The following is a 21403-nucleotide window of genomic DNA, read 5'->3' as shown; positions in this document are numbered from 1 at the left end:
CGTGGTACAATATTACATAATCTCATTGTTATTTTTATTTTTTTTTATTTTTACTTTACTCGTCCATAATAAAATAACGCAATTTATTAGCCTGACCTAGCTTAGTAAAGCTAATTGCGAACAATCTCTTATTCCGTAATATTGTGGAAATGAAAATCAGCTCCTTTTGTGCATTGGATTTAAAACAAAATCCCTAACTACTGTCCAAATAGGATTTGTTTTGGTGGTTTTTATTTATTATATTTTGGTTCGGCATAAACCGCTAACATCATTAGCGGCTTTGTATTAAAACATCTAACAACATTAGCGGTTAAATATTAGCATGAGGGTCAACAAATATAATTTTTTACAAGAAAAAATAAATAAAAGAGATTTATCAAATACTCCCTCCGTCCCTTTTGCCCCATTGTTATTTTGGGGTCAAATTTTGAAAAATTTGACCATAAATTACCGTTAATCTATAAAAGATAGTATAATGGTCTTATTAGATTCGTCTTACTGTGTATTTTATTCATATCACGTTTTTATAACTTTACGCGTATGGAAATAAATATAAAGACGTTTTAATACGTGTGTTGGAGACCATGCATAGTCAAATGGGGCAAAAAAAAAAAATAGGGACAAAGGGAGTAAGAAGTTAAGACTCTTTGAATTCGTCACCTACAATTAAGCTCATTCTAACAAGCACTTAGGGCATGTTCACATTTACTGGATTGAGCTGAAATGATAACTGGACTGATTGGAGCTGAAGTAAACTGAACTGAAGTAAACTGAAAAGAGCTGAAATGAATATTTTATGAGAAAATGAAATTAGGAGCTGAAACTGAACTAAATTGAACTTACTAAACTGATTGGAGCTGAATTGAACTGAACTGAAATTAAATTGAAGTGAACAGGCCCTTAGCCTACTTTATTGGAGGAAAAGAGACTTGTTGATACTGAAGTAAAAAATCTCAAAATCATTCATTGAGGAGGGAAATAGACATGTTGCTACTGAAGTCAAGTCTCTTTGACTATTGCTTAAATCACTAATTGTAGTTATCGACCACCAATTTTAACCGTTAATGATTTTAGAATTAGAGTTTTCAAAGCAATCGAAAATTAACGATGGTCTTTAACTTTACCAAAAGCTTGGCAGTCAGTGAATATAGTTTCAAGACTTTTTACGATTTACAGTCTGTCATAAACACCTAAATGTGTTTCCCCAACAAAAACCCAATGATGAATAATCCATTCACTGTCATTTGGTCCGGATTGTGTATTGGATTGAAGACTACTCAAGTTTTAGTTAGAAACCCTAGCTTAATATAATTTGCCTAGCCCATTTCTTATGCTATTCTATTTCTAAGCCCACCCTTTTTATTCAAACCCTTTCTAATGTTATTTCGATCAAGTCCAATCCATTAAATTTCTAACCCACAAATTAAATTTCATCCGAAAAGTTAGATGCCTATTATATAAGCAAGGAGGAGGCGAGAGTGAAAAGTTGTTATCGAACTTTTGAACTAGATAAATTACCCCTAAAAGCTAAATAAAATAATAATAATAATAATAACGCTTTTTAGGCTGCAGGAGTATGGTCAAGAGCCATCCTCGGAAAATGACACATTTTCATCTGTCAAATATGAAGATGAATGGTCTAATGTCTGGAAGGGATAATTTGTATCAAACATTCTCAGAATATTTTGGTCAGCTAATATTGCTGAAAGCCTGAAATGACTTGATTTTGATGTTATAATCGATATATTGTGTGCATCTGATACGAATAGCATTCAGAGAAGACAACAAATTGCTTGTGCTATTAGTATTAAGAGCAATATAAATGCTGCAGTAAAAATTGCTCTAAAAGATCAGTAGAGCAGCTATCTCACAAGAATATGGCTTGACATGCTTAACATCTTTACAAATAGTTCCTCTGATGTTTTTTATTAGAAATAGTACTATACACAGCTAATACACTGAATTCTGTACGTACAGCTGAGGTGAAGATATCTGAATGAGTTAAAAACAGGGTTAACAAACTTCAGCAACTCCGAATCTGTAGCTTTCACAGAATCACACTAACCCCATCTGGCCATGTTGAGCATTATATGTAAACTGCAAAGTTTTGCAAGCCCATGGTAAACAGATTGCAGAAGAGAATAATCAACAAATATGGTCTCATATCGTAATGAATAAAAGAAATACCTGGAGAGAATTACAGTTAAAGGAGTACTCAAGCTGATCCTTGTTGCTGGTGAAGCTTTAGAAGAGCCCGTATGCAATCCTGGTGGTGGCGGTGATGATTGTAAACTATCAGTTGATGTCGGTGTCAAGTCCATTTCTGGAGTTGGAGAAAGAAGATTTGGGGAACCTGCAATAAATTACCAAGATTATTTTAGTACCCAATCTCATGAATAGAGATTACAACATGCTCCTGTTTGACAAATGGAAAGATAAATACCTGAGAATTGCTCAGTAGTAGTATTTATTCCAGACTCTGGACCTGCTGTCATGAATTGCATTACAATTATATCATTTACGGATAGTTGTTTGGTTGAATACTTTAAAAGCTCAATTAACGAGTTAATCCAACACCAAATGTAGTACCTGCGCTTTGGAGAGGAGGTGATGCCTCAGAATCTGACCAACGAAAAAAAATAAGAAAAACAAAATTATTAGTCCAGAGGAATAGACTAAATTATTAAAAGTGAGATTGTAGAAACATGTATAAGGACGATGTCGTAGTTAATACTCAATTGTTATGGGGATAGTATTAATATTGGATAGTTAATACTCATTTGATAGTTGTAGTATTGTATTCTGCTACACATCCTAACTAAGGGTTTTACTTAATTACAGATTTATAGCTGCTAACTTACCAAAAGTTGTTCCATCACCTCTACTTTGTGTTAAATGAAGTTAAAGCTCATTACATAGGAGATTTTCGTAAAATGAAGTTCACAATATCCGTAAATTATTTACAGCTAGAAGGGCTAACCACAATTGAGTTCAATATCATCATACATTGTTCATAATAATTGATATTGCAGTGTAGACTCACTCAATTCATTTAACTCTTAAACCAGAATTTCAATGTATACTAGACATATCTAGGGACATGGTAACCAAAACCCGGCTAGGATTGAGCCCTTGCCTACGCCACAACCCTTGTGACTAACTCGGCTAAAATATGAACACCAATAGAGTAGAAGATGCATCTCATCACATAACACCAAAGTACCAATAATAAAGCTAACATTCTTCATTTCCCATGCTTATGTACTAATACAAGCCCTTCTAACCACCATCATAGAGTGATAATAATCATATATTCCATGATTATATTACATCTACAAACTAACCTACTCATAGCAAAATCCGTGTAAACCTAGCTCTATATATACCCGGGTGCAAGATGGAGTGCGATAAACCGAGCAATTGCCACTACCTAATCACGAATACCTCAACACTTTTCAATCAAATTAAAAATAATGCAAACGCTAACAAATCGACCACATTGAAATTACGAGCATCTTAAAATTAAAATCAAGGTCAGAATTCTTCCCAAACTTTGAATAACAATACTGTTAAGTAATTATATCAGATAAATTCGAACAGTAATTTTATTTTTGGTTTCCTCTTTTGATTTATTTTTTACTAGATCATTTCAGGTTCCGGAAAAAAATAAAATAAAAATAATTGAAAACTCATCAAAATTCCTCAAATTAGGGTTGAGCAAAATGCAATCAAACAAACGCAAAATTGAGCAATAAATCAAAGCAACAACACAAAATACAGATTATCAAAAAATCAAATAATTCAAATGAGGTGAAAAATCAAACGAATCAAACCTGAGCATAAAGATTTGAGAGAGAAATCAGTTAAGGAACCGAAGTTACTCTGGCGAGGAGGAGGACAAATGGAGGAGAGAGAATGAATCTTATCGGAATCGAGCGGAGCGCTGAAAATGGGAGGTTGAAGAAGAAGATAGCACAAGCAGAATCCACGCCCAGAAATGAGAATGTCGTTATAATTGTGACAACAATCATCGGAAACAGAGGAGGAAAAGTTGCTTGGTGGAGATGCAGTGTATGGAAGACATGGTGAGAAGGAGACTAGTTCTTTGCTGCAGTGTTCTGACGCCATTGTTGAGGTTGAAGTTGAGGAGGAAGGAAGGAAGTTGGTGGAGAGGAGGAGAGTGAGGAGAGAGAAAATTGGAGTGTTGATGACCGCCATTGTTGAGTTGCTCTAAGCTCAGAGAGAGAAATAGAGGGGAACGTGACACTTTATATTGTTTAAGGCGGGAAACAGTTGCTTATAATCCCTTATATTGACATCGTTAGTTCTTTTCTGTTAATGGTGTCAATTCGAGTATTTGGGTCAATACAAACACAATAATAAACCCGGTTTACATTAATATTAATGTGAACCGAGTATATATCACGTGATTTCTATCTATATGTTTTGCGATTATTTTATCACACACCTTTTTTTTAGAATCTTTTATTACACGCTTCTTTCTCTCTCTTCCTTTTGATTTTCTCTTTCCTTCCCATATTATTTTCTCTGGCTTTTTAATTTTTTTCTCTCTCCTCCTTCTCTATACTACAATACTTCAAGGTCTTCAACTATAGTGAACACAAGATGTAAGTTCACCAAAAGCAACAATGGCGATCAAACTAGAGGTGGAATTTCATCAAATTGGAGTAAACAAAGAGGATTACGATCATATTAAACTAAGTGAAAAGTGATTATATCAAGCTAAATGTGATTATAAGAAATAAAAAGTGATTGTATCAAACTAAATGATTATAATAAAAAAATGAGAAGTGATTATATCAAAATCAAATGTGATTTTAAGAAATAAAAAGTGATTATATCATATCAAACTGATTAGGTTGTATGTGAAGCATTGTTCACTATATCTAAGAAAAATAAGTTTAATGTAAAATTAAATAAGATAATACGAAATTAAGCGATAATTTACCCAAACAAAACGGATTATACCAAATCAAAACTGATTATACCGGTACAAAACTGATTATGCCAAATCAAAGTCGATTATAACAATTAAAAACTGATTATAACAAATCTCCGCTTGAGCTAATATTATAGGTTGATTTTCCTCCTCAACCTCATCTGCTAGTACCCATCCTCTTCTTGTATTCATCTTCTAGTTGAATTCAAAAACTAGATTAAACAATAGTACAATAATTAACAAAATTTGGATAATGTGAATGAATTTTAACAAATATATTGATGTTTACCTTCGTAATTACTTTTGATTGCATATAATTCGTTCAAATCGAAGTTGAACAATGATTATCATCTTCATGCATATACTATTTTAGATCAATTTGATCTGGTTTTTGCAAAAATATTATTGAGAGGAGAGAGAATTCCCCAAAATTGTTTGAGATGAGAGAGAAATTTTCCCTAAATTTTAGGGGAGAGTGAAGAACAACGATTGTGCATGATTTTGTACGGCAATTATTTTTCTTTTTTTGCTAGGTTAATAGTCGCGTGATGGGCTTCGGTCCACATTAATTTTATGTGGACCGGGTCCATGCAAGACAAATTGATTATCGTCTCCATACAAGTTAAAATCCAATTTTGATTTTTATTAGAGGGTCTGTTTTGAATTAGATCAGTCGAGTCAGGTTTTGACACCTCTAGTTGCACCTTGATTCTTGACTACTAAGAATAATTTGATATCATACTTTCTTATTAATATATAAAAATCAAAGGTTGTTATGTATGAGTAAAATGTTGATGAAATAATCTCAATTTATATTTTCAATTTTTTGAAACTGTAATGTGTATATTATGATCTTATGGCTAGATAGGGATGACAATTGGGCGGTGCAGGTACCCATCCCCCATACCAGCACCTGTTATAATTTTTTATACATGTCACTAACCCACTACTCGAGGCGGGTAAAATTTTAACATCCACACCCGCCTAAGCGAGTAAAAACCTAGATCCACCACCCATGTGGATATCTACCACTCGCTTTTATCCACTTTTTACCCGTCAAACGAACAACATTTGTTTTATAAATTTTCTATAAATGTCATTTTTCCATATCTAAATTGATATAAATACATAATTTAATAGCATATTATACAAGGTAGTAATCAATTTGTGATAAAAAAAAATAAATAAATAATAAAAGTAGTAATAAGTTGGCGGGTAACTAGGTGGATAGTTGGGTAACTAGGGTAGACGGGTAATAGGCGGGTATGGCATCAAATCCACCACCTACCCGCTACCCACGGTGGGTATGACTTTTGTACCCATACCCGCCTACTTACCCGCCAAAGTTAGACCCATACCCGCTCCAACTGGGCCGGGTGCGCTACGGGACCCTCATTTCAATACCCACATGCCATCCCTATGGCTAGACCTAAGGCCTGTGCATTGAAAATCACGCAAATGGTAATGAGAAGAATTTTATGGCATGGAGTAAAACTATGTTCTTTTGGATTTATATTTCAGTTTTCATTTCATTTTGTTTTTAATTCAATTTTGTTTAGTTATTTATGTAATCCGGTTTAATTATTTGTCTAATTCAAATGTGCATGGTAGATAACCGTACATTTTATTTTTCCAATATCTTATCATGAAGACATGAACTATTAATTTGGGATCATTAATGATATATTGACATTGGTTTAATACAGAATGAAGGAATTTTAAAATTAAGGAAAATTTATTTAGAAAAAACTTTTTAAAGTGAACCTTTTGTTCTGAAATACCTTTTAAAAATTTTTTGGGTAGAAGAAACCAATTATAAAATTTTATTTGTTGAAGACAGCCAAGTGAGACTTTCCGACGTTGACTCGCGTTTTTTCGACATTGACCACCCCTTTTTCCCACATGTGCGTGTCACGTGACTCTTAATTTTCTAATCACACCCCCTTTTGCTAACTCCACTCTCTTTTCCCTCAAATTAAACACATACTCTCTCTCCCCCCTTCTCTCTCTCCTCTTTGTAAACAAGCCATTGTTGGAGTTCAGTCAATTCGAAGCAATTGAAGGCTTTCCCAACAAGCTTCGACCAGAGGTGTTTTGGGTATTTTATACCCTACCAAGTGGCCCAACCAGAGTCTGACATGTGTCACTGGAAGGGGCGCCAGCTTGGACCTTCCAGATGGTGACACGTGTTAGGCAGATATAGCTCCTGATTTGGGGTATTTAATAATCCAAGTGGACCAATGAGAGAGCGACACGTGTCGCCCTGGGAGGCGCCCCAAAGCGTCTCTCCAGATGCGTGACACGTGTCACTCAGATATCCCTTCTGAAAAAGACGGCCTTCAAGGCCCAAACTTTGAGGCACCGCAAAACGGCGTGCCCAAATCCCTAGGTCATCAAACCCTAGGGAGGGCACACTTCCCAATGACCCTATAAATAGGGACACTTCCCTCATTTATGATGGGAGGTTACATTGGCATTAATTACAGAGCTGTCGTTTTCAAGAAGCAGACAGCACCTGAGCTTGGAATCCGAGCAGATAACTTAATTTTCGCACGTTTTACTTCGAATACCGTACTAACTTAATCTTTGGAGGCGGACCACCGACTATTCGGTGCTCCATTTGCTTTTCAGGTACAGGCGTCCTTGCAGAATCCAGGCTAGAGCTGTAACTCTCCCGAGGGACATAAAAACCCCGAAACATTTGGCGCCGCCTGTGGGGATCGAACCCACGACCACGTTTGGCGCCGTCTGTGGGGGGAGTACCTCGAAGATGGCTTCCCAAGAACAACTTATGCCGCCTTCAGAGACCAATTGGCCTCTGGAAGAAATAGAGGTCCAGACGGACCATGACTCAGGTGACGACGCAGATGTCGAAACCTATGTGGCCCCAAACGGGTCACTCATCTCTAAGCGCCTACGTTAGAAAGACAGGCGGGAGCGCAATGCTAACCAGGCTGGTACTAGTAGGCCCCCTGGACCCTTAAGTAAGCCCACAGGGTAGCCGACTGATGCCTCCCAGGCGGCAGGATCAACCCCAATCACCTGTGACGAGCTCATGAAGTTCATGAGTAGCCTTAGGGGTGAAATTAAGGGACTAATCAACAAGCGAACGGCTGCCCCTAGAGGGGAACAGTCGGCCACAAGGCCTGCCAAATTTAGACAACAGAAGTTGGTCCGGGACCGACAGCGACTCCTCACCCTACTCCAAAGGAGAAGGCTCGGCCTCAGTTTGATCTGTCAAGACTCCGTCTCCCTAAAACGGTGACAAGAAAGGCCATCCGGCATGTACAGCCGGATGGTAGCAAAAAATCATTTCCTGATGCTCGTCAGTACATCGACCAGCTAAGGAATCAGCAGCAGTCGGAGTCGGCTTCTACGTCGACTTATCACGACAGGTTTCAGAATACCTCGGTGAGGAATTCTCCGTCAATACCGGGGACTCTCGCAAGCGGCCCTCTCATACAGTCGGGGCCTCATGTGATCAATTCGGCGTAGTATGTGGCATAACCACTATACAGACCGCCTGCTTTGCCTTACATCCAGCCCGCCTTCTTCGGAGGGCAGGCGACATATAACTATCAGCCTTTGGACTGGCAGCTTCGGCTACAAAACCTTGGGGAGCAACCCTCTGCCTTCTTCAGGGAAATAGCCGAGGCCGAACAACCGGCCAAGGTAAAAAATGTCATGGTTGGAACCTATGATGGTACTTCCAACCCTAAAGACCACCTCTTGGCATACACCCACCTCATGTACTTACAGGGGTTGGATGATGCCGCTTGGTGTCGTTGCTTCCCAGCCACCCTGAAGGGCATAGCCCAGCAGTGGTTCGACAATCTGCCGTCTGGTTGCATAAACAGCTTCAAGACGCTTGCGTTCTTGTTTCCTTCTAACTTCTCTATGAACATCCCTGCAAAGAAAATGAGCCTTGATCTAGGCCATGTGCAATAGGGAGATAGAGAAGGGTTGTGATCATATGTCAGGCGATTCAATCTGGTGAGAATCCATATCCAAGGACTATCTGACGAAGTGGCTTTTACAGACTTTTTCAAAGGTCTGAAGGATGGGTCGACTTTCAAGTTCGAACTCGTCCGCAAGAAAATCTTCACCCTCCAAGGAGCCCTGATGGAGGCGGACGCTTATATCCAGGCGACCGAGCTCTGCTCCTCTAATAAGCAGTCGGACTCTAAGAAGTCTGACCGACAGAAGGAAAGTCGGCCTGCTCAGCCGTCTCTAAAACTAGAAGAGAGCAAAAAGAAAAAACAGATATGGGCGGTTGATAACTGCAATCAGCCGGCCCAGAAGAAAAAGAAAGAGTGGAAGCCATACGTTCCAAGGTACGAGTTCCACAAGGACAGCTACTCCATCCTCATGGAGATTAAGGATCGGCTGACTCTTGAGAAGCCGACTCCTATGAAAGGTTTCGCTGAAAATCGGAACAAGAATAAGCACTGTCACTACCATAGGGATGTCGGCCATGACACAAACGACTGCTTCAGCCTCAAGCGGGCGCTTGATCGTCTGGCCGATAAAGGAGCGCTGAAATCCTATGTGAAGTCCAAAGTGGCTTCAAAATCGAATCCTGAGAAGTCGAGCAAAAAGACTCCCCAGCCTGCTATCAGCTCTAAAACGGACGAGGAACCGGTTTATACGATAGCAGGCGGATTCGCCGGTGGTGGTCCAACCATCCGGGGCAACAAGGACAATCTGAGAAAGATGGTCCATTCTGTTGATGAGGGACAGGCGACCATCACATCTGCCTTCCATGAAGTCATCATCACCGAAAAGGACAGAGGAAATGTCCGTCGGCCGCATGATGACCCTGTGGTCATAGAATGCAAAGTGGCCAACCAATTGGTTGGTCGCATCTTAATTGACACAGGAAGCTCCTCAGACATCATTAGCTACAAATGTCTATCCAACCTTAAATACAAGCTGGATAGTATGATGGATGTCTCCCACCCCCTTGTGGGTTTTGGGGGAGGAGTTGTGCATCCAGTCGGACGCATTGATTTGCCCATCCGACTGGGAGAAAAAGGTAGCGGTCGGCACATGACCATCCGATTCCTGGTGGTCGAGGAGCTGACCGCCTACAATCTCATCCTTGGCCGACCCACTCTTAACGAGTGCAAGGCAGTCATCATTCCAGCTCTCATGCTTGTCAAGTATGAGAAGGATGATGGGACAGTTGGCTCCCTGAACAGGGATCAGAAGACGGCTCGAGAATGCTATCTCTTGGACGTCAAGCCTGCGGCTGCTGCAGCCGGTCAGGACAAAGAGCCAATAGACCTTGATGAAATCAAGGATGACCATCCGACCCTACCCGTCGTTAAGAAAAGAAAGCGTAATCCGCTGGTGGTGGTAAAAAAAAGCAATAGCAATCACTGACCGGAGAGCGGTCAAACGACCTCCGTCCCCAGCCGGCTGGTGAGCACATTGATATTCCTCTGGACGACAGTCGCCCAGAGCGAACTGTTAAGGTGGGGATGGATGCTTTTGCTAAGTTGGGCGCAAGCTTGCACCAACTGCTGAAAGAATTCAAAGACATTTTTGCCTTTGAAGTGGAAGAGATGCCAGGCATCAGCCCGGATCTTGCTATCCACAAACTCGCCGTGGATCCTAAAAAGAAGCCCATTCGACAAAAGAAAAGAAACCATGGCGAGGAAAGAAGTTAAGCGGCAGCTGCCGAAGTTAAAAAGCTGTTAGACACTGGGTTCATTCGGTCATGTAACTTCCCTGAATGGGTTGCAAATGTTGTGCTTGTAAAGAAGCCGAATGGTACCTGGCGCATGTGTGTAGATTACACTGACTTAAACAAAGCATGTCCGAAGGATAGTTATCCACTTCCAGAGATCGACAGCCTGGTCGACTCAATAGCCGGACATGCCCTGATGAGCTTTATGGACGCCTATTCAGGCTTTCATCAGATTCTCCTGTGGAAAAAAGATCAAGAGAAGATGGCATTCGTCACTGATCAGGGGTTATTCTGTTATAATGTGATGTCGTTTGGTTTGAAGAATGCGCCTGCTACTTTCCAAATCATGATTAATACAATCTTCATTAATCAAATTGGGAGGAATGTAGAGGCGTACATTGATGATATGATAGTCAAATCCAAACAACAGGCGGATCACCTTGCTGATCTCCGAGAAACATTCGCCACACTCAGGCGGCACAAGGTCATGCTTAATCCAAAAAAGTGTGCCTTTGGTGTTGAGTCTGGGAAGTTTCTCGGATTCTTGATCGACCAAAGGGGGATAGAGGCCAATCCTGAAAAATACAGGCGGTAATCGACATGCAGTCGCCCCGTACTGTGAAGGAAGTCCAAAAATTAACTGGTTGTCTGGCAGCTCTGGGAAGATTTCTCAGTCGGTCAGGCGACAAGTGCCTCTACTTCTTCCAGGCGATTAGGAAGAAGACTAGATTTGAATGGGGGGATGATGCTGAGGCCGCCTTCCAAAAGATGAAAACGCATATGCACTCGTTTCCAAGGTTGGTCAGTCGTTTGCCCAAAGAGGTGCTCTATATGTATCTCGCCATTTCAGATCATGCCCTCAGTGCTGTCCTCTTGGCTTAAAGAGACGACATCCAGCTCCCAGTTTACTTCATTAGCCACGTTCTTAGAAATGCAGAGCTTCGGTACCCCATGGTTGAAAAATTTGGTCTCGCCCTTTACATGGCTGTCAAGAGGTTGAAACCTTACTTCTTGGCACATCCGGTCACGGTCTACACTGACCAACCGATCAAGCGGCCAATGACAACCCTGGAGTCTTTTGTTCGAATGCTCAAATGAGCTATTGAGTTACAAGGATTGGAAATCACTTTCAAACCAAGGAAGGTAATAAAGGGGCAAGCATTCGCTGACTTTATTGTTGAAATGACAAGGCCGGCTGAGCCGGACTATATCAATCAGGTTTGGAAAGTGTATGTGGACGGAAGCTCCACGATGAACGGTTGTGGTGCAGGCGTAATTTGTCAGTCTCCTGAGGGGGACAAATTTGAATATGCACTACGGTTCAAGTTCCAGGCCTCAAACAATGAGGCCGAGTATGAAGCCCTGCTAGCCGGCATCCGGATGTGCAAGGCGGCAGGGGAAACGAGAATTGACGCCTGCTCTGACTCACAATTGGCCGTAAGGCAGTACAATGGTGTCTATGAAGCCACCTATTCGGTTATGATCAAATACTTACAGGCGGTCAAAGATGAAGCTGGGACACTTGAAGACTTTAATTTAAGCCAAGTGCCCAAATCAGCAAACAATCAGGCGGATGCTCTGTCCAAACTGGCCTCATCCGCCTCCTGTGAAACGCCTCGGTCAGTCTTTTGGGAAGTCATGGAAAAAAGAAGTATATCTGATGAAGACCCCATTGGAATACTTGACCGAAACTCTACCTGGATGGACGACATCCGGGCATACCTAACAGACGGCATCCTCCCAGATTCACCTCAGGATGCGGCCGTGCTGAAGAAACGGGCTGCAAGCTTTGAGATAAGGCAAGGATAGCTCTTCAAAGCAGGTTTTTTGAAGCCTCTTTTGAAGTGTGTGACCCCATAAAAGGGGCAAGAAATCCTTGAAGAATTGCATGCCGGATACTGTGCCTCTCATGTAGGCGGCATATCCTTAGCTGTCAGGGCCAGGCGACATTACTTTTGGCCTACCTTGGAGTCGGATGCTATGGAGATGGTTAAAAAATGTGACAAGTGTCAAAAATTTGGCAAGCTAATCCATCGTCCGGCCACTGACCTGACGGCCATCCACGGGCCCATATACGACTGCTCCAGGTGGCAGGCGTTACATTTTAGTGGTTGTGGATTACTTTACCAAATGGGTAGAGCGGAGGCGGTCAAAAACATCAAGACAAAGGACGTCATTTCCTTCATCTGGAAGAATATCATCACCCGCTTTGGGGTGCCTATGTCTATGGTTTTTGACAATGGTTCTCAATTTAAGACCCCTCACCTGAAGACTTGGTTGGGAGATCAAGGGATCTCCAATTACTTCGCATCAGTCGGCCGACCCCAAGCAAACGGCCAAGTTGAAACCTTCAACAAGTTAATCTCAGACGGCATAAAAAAGAAAATTGAGAGAGCTGGCGGTCTATGGGCGGATGAATTACCACACGTCCTATGGGCCATCAGAACAACAGCAAAAGGGGCAACTGGAGAAACCCCATTCCTCATGGTGTATGGGGCAGAAGCTGTCTTGCCCATTGAACACTATGAGCCGACTCTTCGGATTATGATATATGATGAAGATGCAAAGTGGGAGGCCATGCGCCTGGCATTGGACTCACTCCCAGAGCGCAGGGGCAATGCTGCCTTGCGCCATGAGATCTACCGCCTGAGAATGACTCGAGCTTACAATAAAAGAGTACACAAGCGCCCTTTAAAAGTTGGGGACTTTGTGTTACGGAAAATGGAGGCGGTCGGTAGGGCGAATGAGCAAGGGAAGTTACCCCAAATTGGGAAGGCCCCTACCGAATCTATGAAGAAGTAAGAGGCGGCACCTACCGCTTGGAAACACCAGACGGCAGGAGGCTACCCAGAACTTGGAATGTAGATAACCTGAAGAAGTATTACTTCTGAAGTTTTGTAAAGTTTTTTGACTTGTTAATGAAATTTTGTCTTCATTTCCTAATTGTCTTTATTTTCTTTATTTTGAGCACCGAATGCACGAAGTGCAGAAAGACCATGCTCATAGCAATGAAGGATGCTGCTTGCACTATGTGCTAGCAGATCCTACTTACCCTCTATGGTACCGCCTGTACAACGTGCAGGCGGACTAAATTTTTTACTAATGACTACGTTGGAGTATCGCCTGCACAATATGCAGATAGCCAACGTCGAGATTTTACGAGCTACCGCTTGCACAATATGCAGACGGCTAAGCACACTTTTAAACTTAATATAATCTAGGGACCGTTTTCCCCAACAACTGACGCCCAAGAAAGGACCCGACTGCACCAAAACAGTCGTCCTAAAACCTATCCTTGAGCCAAGTTAATAACTTGGCAGCTAATTATTCTTTATTTAAAGCTAAGTCAATGACTTGGTGGCTATTTATTCGTTAAGTGAGGCCAATGGCCGGATGAACATTATTTAAACTACCGTCTGCTCCAACATGAGTACGACTGTCTGCTTAAAGATCAGGGGAGCTTCTCAGCATCTGCATCCGCCCTCTTCTCTAGCGCATGCTCCTTAGACTCCTCATTCTCCTCCTGATCATCCTCCTTGTCCCTAGAAGACGAGTCGCCTAACGAGCTGGACTCCTCGGGGGCATCCTTGGCAGCCGTCTCCTTCTCGGCCGCCTCTTGAGCTTCCCTAAGGAGTCGGTCATTGAACTCGTCATTTGCCTTATCAAACTGGACCTTCAAAGTCTGATAATCGGCTGACGGCTGCACAGCTGCCTAGGCCGCACGCATGATGGCCTCGTTGTCGTCCATCATTTGTTTGACTAGGGCCTGTTTTTCCTCCTCCATAAAGGACCTATACTTGGTCTGGAGTTGGTTCTCTTGGTTTTGCAGCCGCCCTCGGAGTCTCTTGACCGCCTCCCCAAGGTTAGTCGCCTTGGTTTCCGCCTCCTAGAGGGTCTCCAGCTTCTCCTTAAGGCCCTTGACCTCGCCTTGGAGCTCCAGCACCCGTTGCTTTGCCGCGTCCAAGTTCTGTTGGACATGCAGATTTGCTGACGCTTGGGAATACAACATATCAAGTGCCAGAATCTCATTTTGGGTAATCTCAAACTGAGCTTTGTCCAGGGTAGAGGCGGCCCGAGCATTCGCTGCCTTTACCTCCTTGGTCTTTTCGTTGAGTGGCCCTTTAAGACCACTCACTCGCAGCATAGCCTGCAGTCGTCCAAAGCAAGATAATTCATCATAAACCATTCGGCAGAAAATATCAACCAAGTCATAAAATAAAGTCTTACCTCACAAAGAAGCGCCAGTATGGCGTCGAGGTCAAGGGTGCCGACTCCTTTGACGGCAGCTTTATCCTCAGGATCAAGCGTCCTGAGCATCCGCCTGGCCATATGAAGGATAGTTGGCCTCACTGGAGCATCTGTCAATACAAATACAATAAGTTGGGATTTTTAAAGATAGTTGCATTTTTTGAAACGTGTGGTCGGATGGTCGGATTGCTTACCTCCTTCTCCCCCTCCGGCTTCGCTGCCGCCTGCTGTGCCGCCAGCAGTGGTGAGTGGCTGCTTGCCACTCTTCGATGCTCGATACTGAGCGTCCGGCTTTGTGGTAGTGTGAGTGGGGGAGGAGGCGCCCGTTCCCTTCTTTGGCTTGGAGGCAATGTGTTTCCTGCGACTCTGGGAAATGTCGCCAGCCGACTGCTTGCGCTGTTTGGGATCCGGCTGAGAAGAGGGGGCAGGCTTTGATGAGCCACCCTGCAAAAAACTCTAATGTGAGACTGAGAAAAATTACACCAAGTAACATTAAAGAAATCTCAAGGTTGAGCAGCTTGTTACCTGAGGAGTTCCGCTTGGCGGCTGCTCATCCGCTCGTTTGAGGTTCGAGCGGTAGAAGGCTGCAGAGGCAACCGGCTTTTTATGAGAGGGAAGCTTGGCCATTGCTATGTCTGCAACAAACGACAAAAAGAGTTAGCAATGAAATGAAAAATAAAAACAATGCGAGTAACAAAGCTGATAAATTCAAGCGGCCATCTACCTCTCGGCTTCTCTATACTAAGGCCATAGGCGGCCAAGTACGTCTCGTCCGAGAGCCACTCGAATCGGGGAATGTAACTTTGGGGGGTAACTTCCTTGACCCCCGTCTCATTATTCGTTCGGACGGCCACAATAAAAAGGCCCTGATAAAAAATTTCCTCCTGGGCTCGCTTGGGAACAGGTGGAAGGGCTTTTTTCCCAGCCAGGAGGGGCGGATACTGAGTCCAGCGGTTGTATCTCTTGTTCTTTTGGAAATTTGGGGAAGAGACTATGTAAAACTTTGTTCTCCAATCCTTCCATTTGTTCTCCTTCCCCAGGGTCATCATATAACGGGTATGGCTGGTCAGAGTAAACCAGCCGATCCCGCTTGAATTTGGAGTTCTGCTCATATAGTGCATGTGATCAAACGCCTCGAAGCTGGGCTCCACCTCCAGCATCTCACAGGCGGCAACGTAGCCCAAAATGTTGACCCAAGAATTGGGGGCTAGTTGCCAGATACCCAGCTGGTATCCGTCCAAGATCCTCTCCACAACCGGATGGAGAGGGAAGCGTAGTCCTGCCTGGATGGCCGCCTCGTAGCAGCCGAAGCATTAGTCACCATAGCAGGCCATCTCAGGCCAGGTGACCGTGTCTATAGCATCCGGCACGGACAAAATGAACCCATTTCCCATGACATGGGTAGAAAGAAACTTTCCAAGATCATCTTTCATGATCTTCCGCCTGCCTTCGGCAACGTGCAGATAATAAGGAGCACGCTCATGCCGCTTGGAAGCAGACGGCTCTTCCCAGCCCTCTCCTTTCTCAACGGAGAAGGACTCCCGGGCAGCCTTAAGATTTGACTGCGCCTCCTCCGAGTCAACGGAGACGCAGTTGGAGGATGATGACGCAGAGTCATCATCAGAGTTCTCTTCAGAGCCGGGGGCCTGCCGGCTGGTGCCAGCAGTGTCCTCCCCCAACTCAGAATCCGGCACCGATCCACTCGGCTCGGGGTTCTCATATTCTTCATCACACTCCTCCAAAAATAAGTCGCTAGGAGTGCTGACGTTGCTAGGAGGTTCCTTACTAATTTCGGAGACAGGCGCCCTAATGAAACTGTCTGAAAAAACAGTCTCACTTTCCGAATGGTACCAAGAACCATCCGTCCTATATCTCCTCGTCGTCTGCTTTGTTCTAGCCATCGTGTCCTACAGGGGCACAGACACTGTCGGATTTGGAGATGTACTCAAAGGAAAGTTCTCGAATGAGCATTCGACACTCCTAGTTCTGGATTCAACCGTCCCTGGTGACCGGTTGATCGCTAACCCAGGCTGTGCCGGGTGCGTTTGGGAAACCATTTTTGATAAAAGAAAAATGCAAAGAAATAAGTAAAGAAAGTATCAGGTGGTTACCTTAGAAGAAGGTAACAAGAGGCGTCGGTCTCGGGCGTCTGTTTGAGCAGGCGAACTATGCTGGCCGACTGTCGGATGCTGAAGAAGTCAAAAGTCTTTGCAAGTCAAAATTCAAAGATTCTCCCGAAGATTCACGCAAATGTGAATCCAAGGGAGGTCAACCCCTCTATTTATAGAGGGGGTAAAATGTTCCAGGGTAAAACCCTAGAACTAAGTGAACAGTAAAAGTAAATTTTTGGCCATTCATAGCCTGACACCTGTCACAGGCGTCATGTGCCAAGCACGTGACCCCTGTGGGGGGCAAATGTTTTGGGTATTTTATACCCTGCCAAGTGGCCCAACTAGAGTCTGACATGTGTCACTGGAAGGGGCGCCAGCTTGGACCTTCCAGATGGTGACACGTTTCAGGCAGATATAGCTCCTAATTTGGGGTATTTAATAATCCAAGTGGACCAATGAGAGAGCGACACATGTCGCCCTGGGAGGTGCCCCAAAGCGCCTCTCCAGATGCGTGACACGTGTCACTCAGATATCTCTTCTGAAAAGACGGCCTTCAAGGCCCAAATCCCTAGGTCATCAAACCCTAGGGAGGGTACACTTCCCAACGACCCTATAAATATGGACACTTCCCTCATTTATGATGGGAGGTTACATTGACATTAATTACAGAGCTGTCGTTTTCAAGAAACAGACAGCACCTGAGCTTGGAATCCGAGCAGATAACTTAATTTCCGCATGTTTTACTCCGAATACCGTACTAACTTAATCTTTGGAGGCGGACCACCGATCATTCGGTGCTCCGTTTGCTTTGCAGGTACAGGCGTCCTTGTGGAATCCAGTCTAGAGCTGTAACTCTCCCGAGAGACATAAAAAAACCCCGAAACAAAAGGTAAGTGCTTAATTTGTCCATCTCTCGAGTTTTTGAAAGATGATTAGAAAATAGGGGTTTTCCCCCCTTTTTAAACTTTCTCAAATATGAAGCAATTATGGTTCCAGCAGGTGTAAATTACTATTGTTGAGTTGGTGTAAATTGAATGCAGGTTCAATTCGTCATTGATGATGTTGTAGCCATGGCATAGAAGAGAGTAATTGCCTCGATGCTTGTTCACAGAGATGAGAGAGAGTAGGAGAGAGAGTGTTTAATTTGGAGGGAAAAGAGAGTGGAATTAGGAAAAGAGGGGTGTGATTAGAAAATTAGGAAGCACATGACACGCACATGTGGGAAAAACGGTGGTCAACGCCGGGAAAATGAGAGTTAGCGTCGGAAAGTCCCACTTGGCTGTCTTCAAAAAAAAAAAATTCATAACACATTTCTCCTAGCCAAAAACATTTTAAAAGGTTTTTATGAACAAAAAGTTCACTTGAAGGCTTTTCTAAACAAATTTTCCTAAAATTAAACATATACTTCCCGTCTTCCAATGTAACTTTAAGCTAGCTAGAAAGGTTAGGTTTAGTATTAAATTAAATCTTGGACGCCAAGACAAATTCCTTGGTCACATGAACATCAAATTCATAAAACAAATTCTCTTTTTAGGCAACCATCAATGCTCAATTAACTTTCTCATGGTCGGAGTACAAATCTACAATAAGAAGGATTAAAACACAACATAGAAAATTTAGGCTATATAAAAACCAAGGCATAAAGAGCTATAAAAATTAACCAACAGTTGAAGCAGAAAATATAATCCTCTTTACTACCAGATGAAGGTACATTGCTTCCATTCTCTACTACTTGTAGCATTTTGGTTGGATGCGACTGCTGCTCCACCGCAGTAGAATTGGCAGTCGTGGTACTAAGGCCTAATTGACCGCCAATTGCCTGAGGAGGAGGAGGTTGCGGCAGTAGGGGAGTTTGTTGGGCAGTCCGAATATCCTTGGCTGAACTGTTGGGAGGAATTGGAAGAGATATTGGCATTGCACCTAAATCTTCAACAATAAATGAAACTCATTCATATTCAGCAAAGATTATGAGTAAATAATGTATTGTATCATTGTATGAATATGATTAGAATGTATTTACCTCGGCACATGGTGAAAGGAGGGACAGTAATGTAGCAGCTTGAAAAGGACAAAGAGAAAATGGTGGTTAATTGAGGAGCATCAGTCATGAAAACCGAGCAAAAACAGTGGAACCCAACTCGAAGAGCTTGGTTAAGGGCTCTGCAACAAGGCTCTAAGAAAATATATTGTCCTTCTTGGTTTAAGCACTTATCAAGCTGTAGGCCTTGTAACGAACAACCCGGGCTTTGAGATTCTATCCCAAGAGGTAAAACACACGAGATTAAGGTTATTACTAGAGCTAATTTTACGCGAATCATGACTCTCAAAACCATTATGTTTTCAGCAGTTTCCTAGAGTTGATCAGTCTAAACTATATATGTGCTTAGAGCTTTTGGAGGGCAGTTTGTACTTCCTCATTCTGTTTTCATGATTCCAAAATTGCCCTTTTCTGTATCAATTTGTTATGCTAAATTTCATTGTTTCATTAAAATGATGGGGCAGATCAGTAATTTAAGACGAGTCACACGAATGGTAAACGAAATCATGTAAATGTGAAGGGTACCAACTATGAGGGATGCTTTAGATGAATGACTTATCCCACAATCAAAGCATTGACTGTATGAGCAATAGGGAAGAAAACTAGGTTATGAACTGATAAACATTCATGTGCATTCTGATCACACCTAAAATATGTGTAAATTATCTAAATAATCAAGATCATTAAATAATTTCGATATCAAACTCTACACAGTATAAGGACACAAAATAAAATTTTATTTCACAAAAACATGTACATAAATATTTCCTGATAAACAATCAACCTTACAATACAAGAAAAAGAAAACACACCCGAAACAAATAATCACAACTCTCAAAAGAATAATCATCATCCATATATTACATAACAGTGGATAAATCAGAAAATAATCTAGAAGTACTTCATCATCATGACAGCAACTGCCGAAAGCAGGACAGCAGGTGAAATGCTCAGAGAAGGCATTGCAGCTGAATCCGAAGGATTGAGAGAAGAACCTGAACCCGAACCTGTTCCTGTACTTGTCGATGTTGGTGGAAGAGAACCACCTTCTACTGTAGCTGGTGGAGTCAATGTTGGATTCGCGTCTGAAACTGGAGCTAGTGCTGGTGTATCAGATGTTGGAACTGTACCTGATGCATAGTTACATAACAGATCAGAATCAGTCTGAATACTTTCATAAGCTTTCTCATGTAATGAAATTTATACTAACCGACGGGACTAGGAGAGATGGATGATGCAGGGGAGGCAGATGGGCCAAAGGCAACCGGACCTGCAAGTATCAAGAAAAATTAGCAAATTAATAACTACTATGTCGAGAACAGATACTAATATAATGAAATTCTGATCAATTTGGTTTATTAATGAGGTAAAATTATTGGAAAAAAGAAAGGAAAACATATAATTATACCTGGAGCAGGAACTGGAGCACCAGGAGAAGCTGAAATCAGAGAAAAATACAACTTTAATATCAAGCACAAGATAAGAAAACAAAAAAAAAACAAAAAAAATGATAAAATGACTTAAACAGTCCTTTCTTTTTTTTAGTTCTGAATTTAGTCAAAGTTTACAAGCTTTGATTAATAAGTTATGAAATACAATGTATACATATAAATGATGAAGTATATACTTAAATATAACTTCGTACCACAGATCATACATAATTGTTAGAAATTAAACAAGGATACCATTAGTATTATATTCACCTTATCAGTGTAGTCAATCTTTTGTATTTTAGCCAATGACATCATTATGAATAATATAAAGTATTTCGATGTTTATGTTACTAAATTTAGAAAGTGGCTTATTATTTATGGACGAAAATTCAAAGAGCGATAAATTTATCATAATAAAACATGACAGATTGACAGGGTACTAACAAACCTATAAAGCAGAGGAGGTTAAATTGTTATAATGATTTCACCTTTGCACTGAAGTGGAACACCAGGTTGATTGCAGGCCCTAGGGAGGGAAATAGCCGTGGTCCGGTTGATAGGAAGACGGAAAGGAACACCCCCGGTCACAATTTGGCAAATACAGTCAGTGCCATTGCTCATATGATTCCTTAATGAGTTGCAACAATCGGCTGTTGGTGAAGATCCGGTGCCACTGCTGTTGGTAAGGTAGTTTACGCAAGGAGTAAAGCTCGAAAGCATCGAGGATGTGCAAGGGGAAGTAGGAACTTGTGCATAAGCTCCTAAATCTAGCACCATCAAAGAAATTGCTAATACTATGACACCTTTCATCATTTCCATGAGGAGTTTAATTTTTTTGCAAACTTTAGTGCTTGGTGTTAGTAACAAGGGTAAAATTGTTGATTAATGAGTGTTTTTTCTAAAGTAGCAATGAAATATATA

The 21403-nt window shown here is 42.1% G+C and overlaps 1 protein-coding gene across 1 annotated transcript; it reads right to left on the bottom strand.

Moving 5' to 3' along the window:
• Positions 1-19765: 19765 nt before the first annotated feature.
• Positions 19766-21395, bottom strand: LOC145582076 (non-specific lipid transfer protein GPI-anchored 21-like). The gene is made up of 4 exons (XM_081639106.1): positions 20971-21395; positions 20458-20487; positions 20260-20319; positions 19766-20179 (listed from the first exon to the last, which is right to left on the bottom strand). Exons 1-4 carry the CDS (start codon positions 21299-21301, stop codon positions 19941-19943), a joined length of 660 nt encoding a protein of 219 aa, XP_081495232.1. The 5' UTR covers positions 21302-21395; the 3' UTR covers positions 19766-19940.
• Between the last annotated feature and the right edge of the window lie 8 nt (positions 21396-21403).

This window comes from Chenopodium album, chromosome 15, assembly GCF_948465745.1.
Source record: "Chenopodium album chromosome 15, dcCheAlbu1.1, whole genome shotgun sequence".
In the NCBI taxonomy this organism is placed as follows: Eukaryota; Viridiplantae; Streptophyta; class Magnoliopsida; order Caryophyllales; family Amaranthaceae; genus Chenopodium; species Chenopodium album.
The sequence above is the reverse complement of the archived record's forward strand: the minus strand, read 5'-3'. Positions and strand labels throughout refer to the sequence as shown.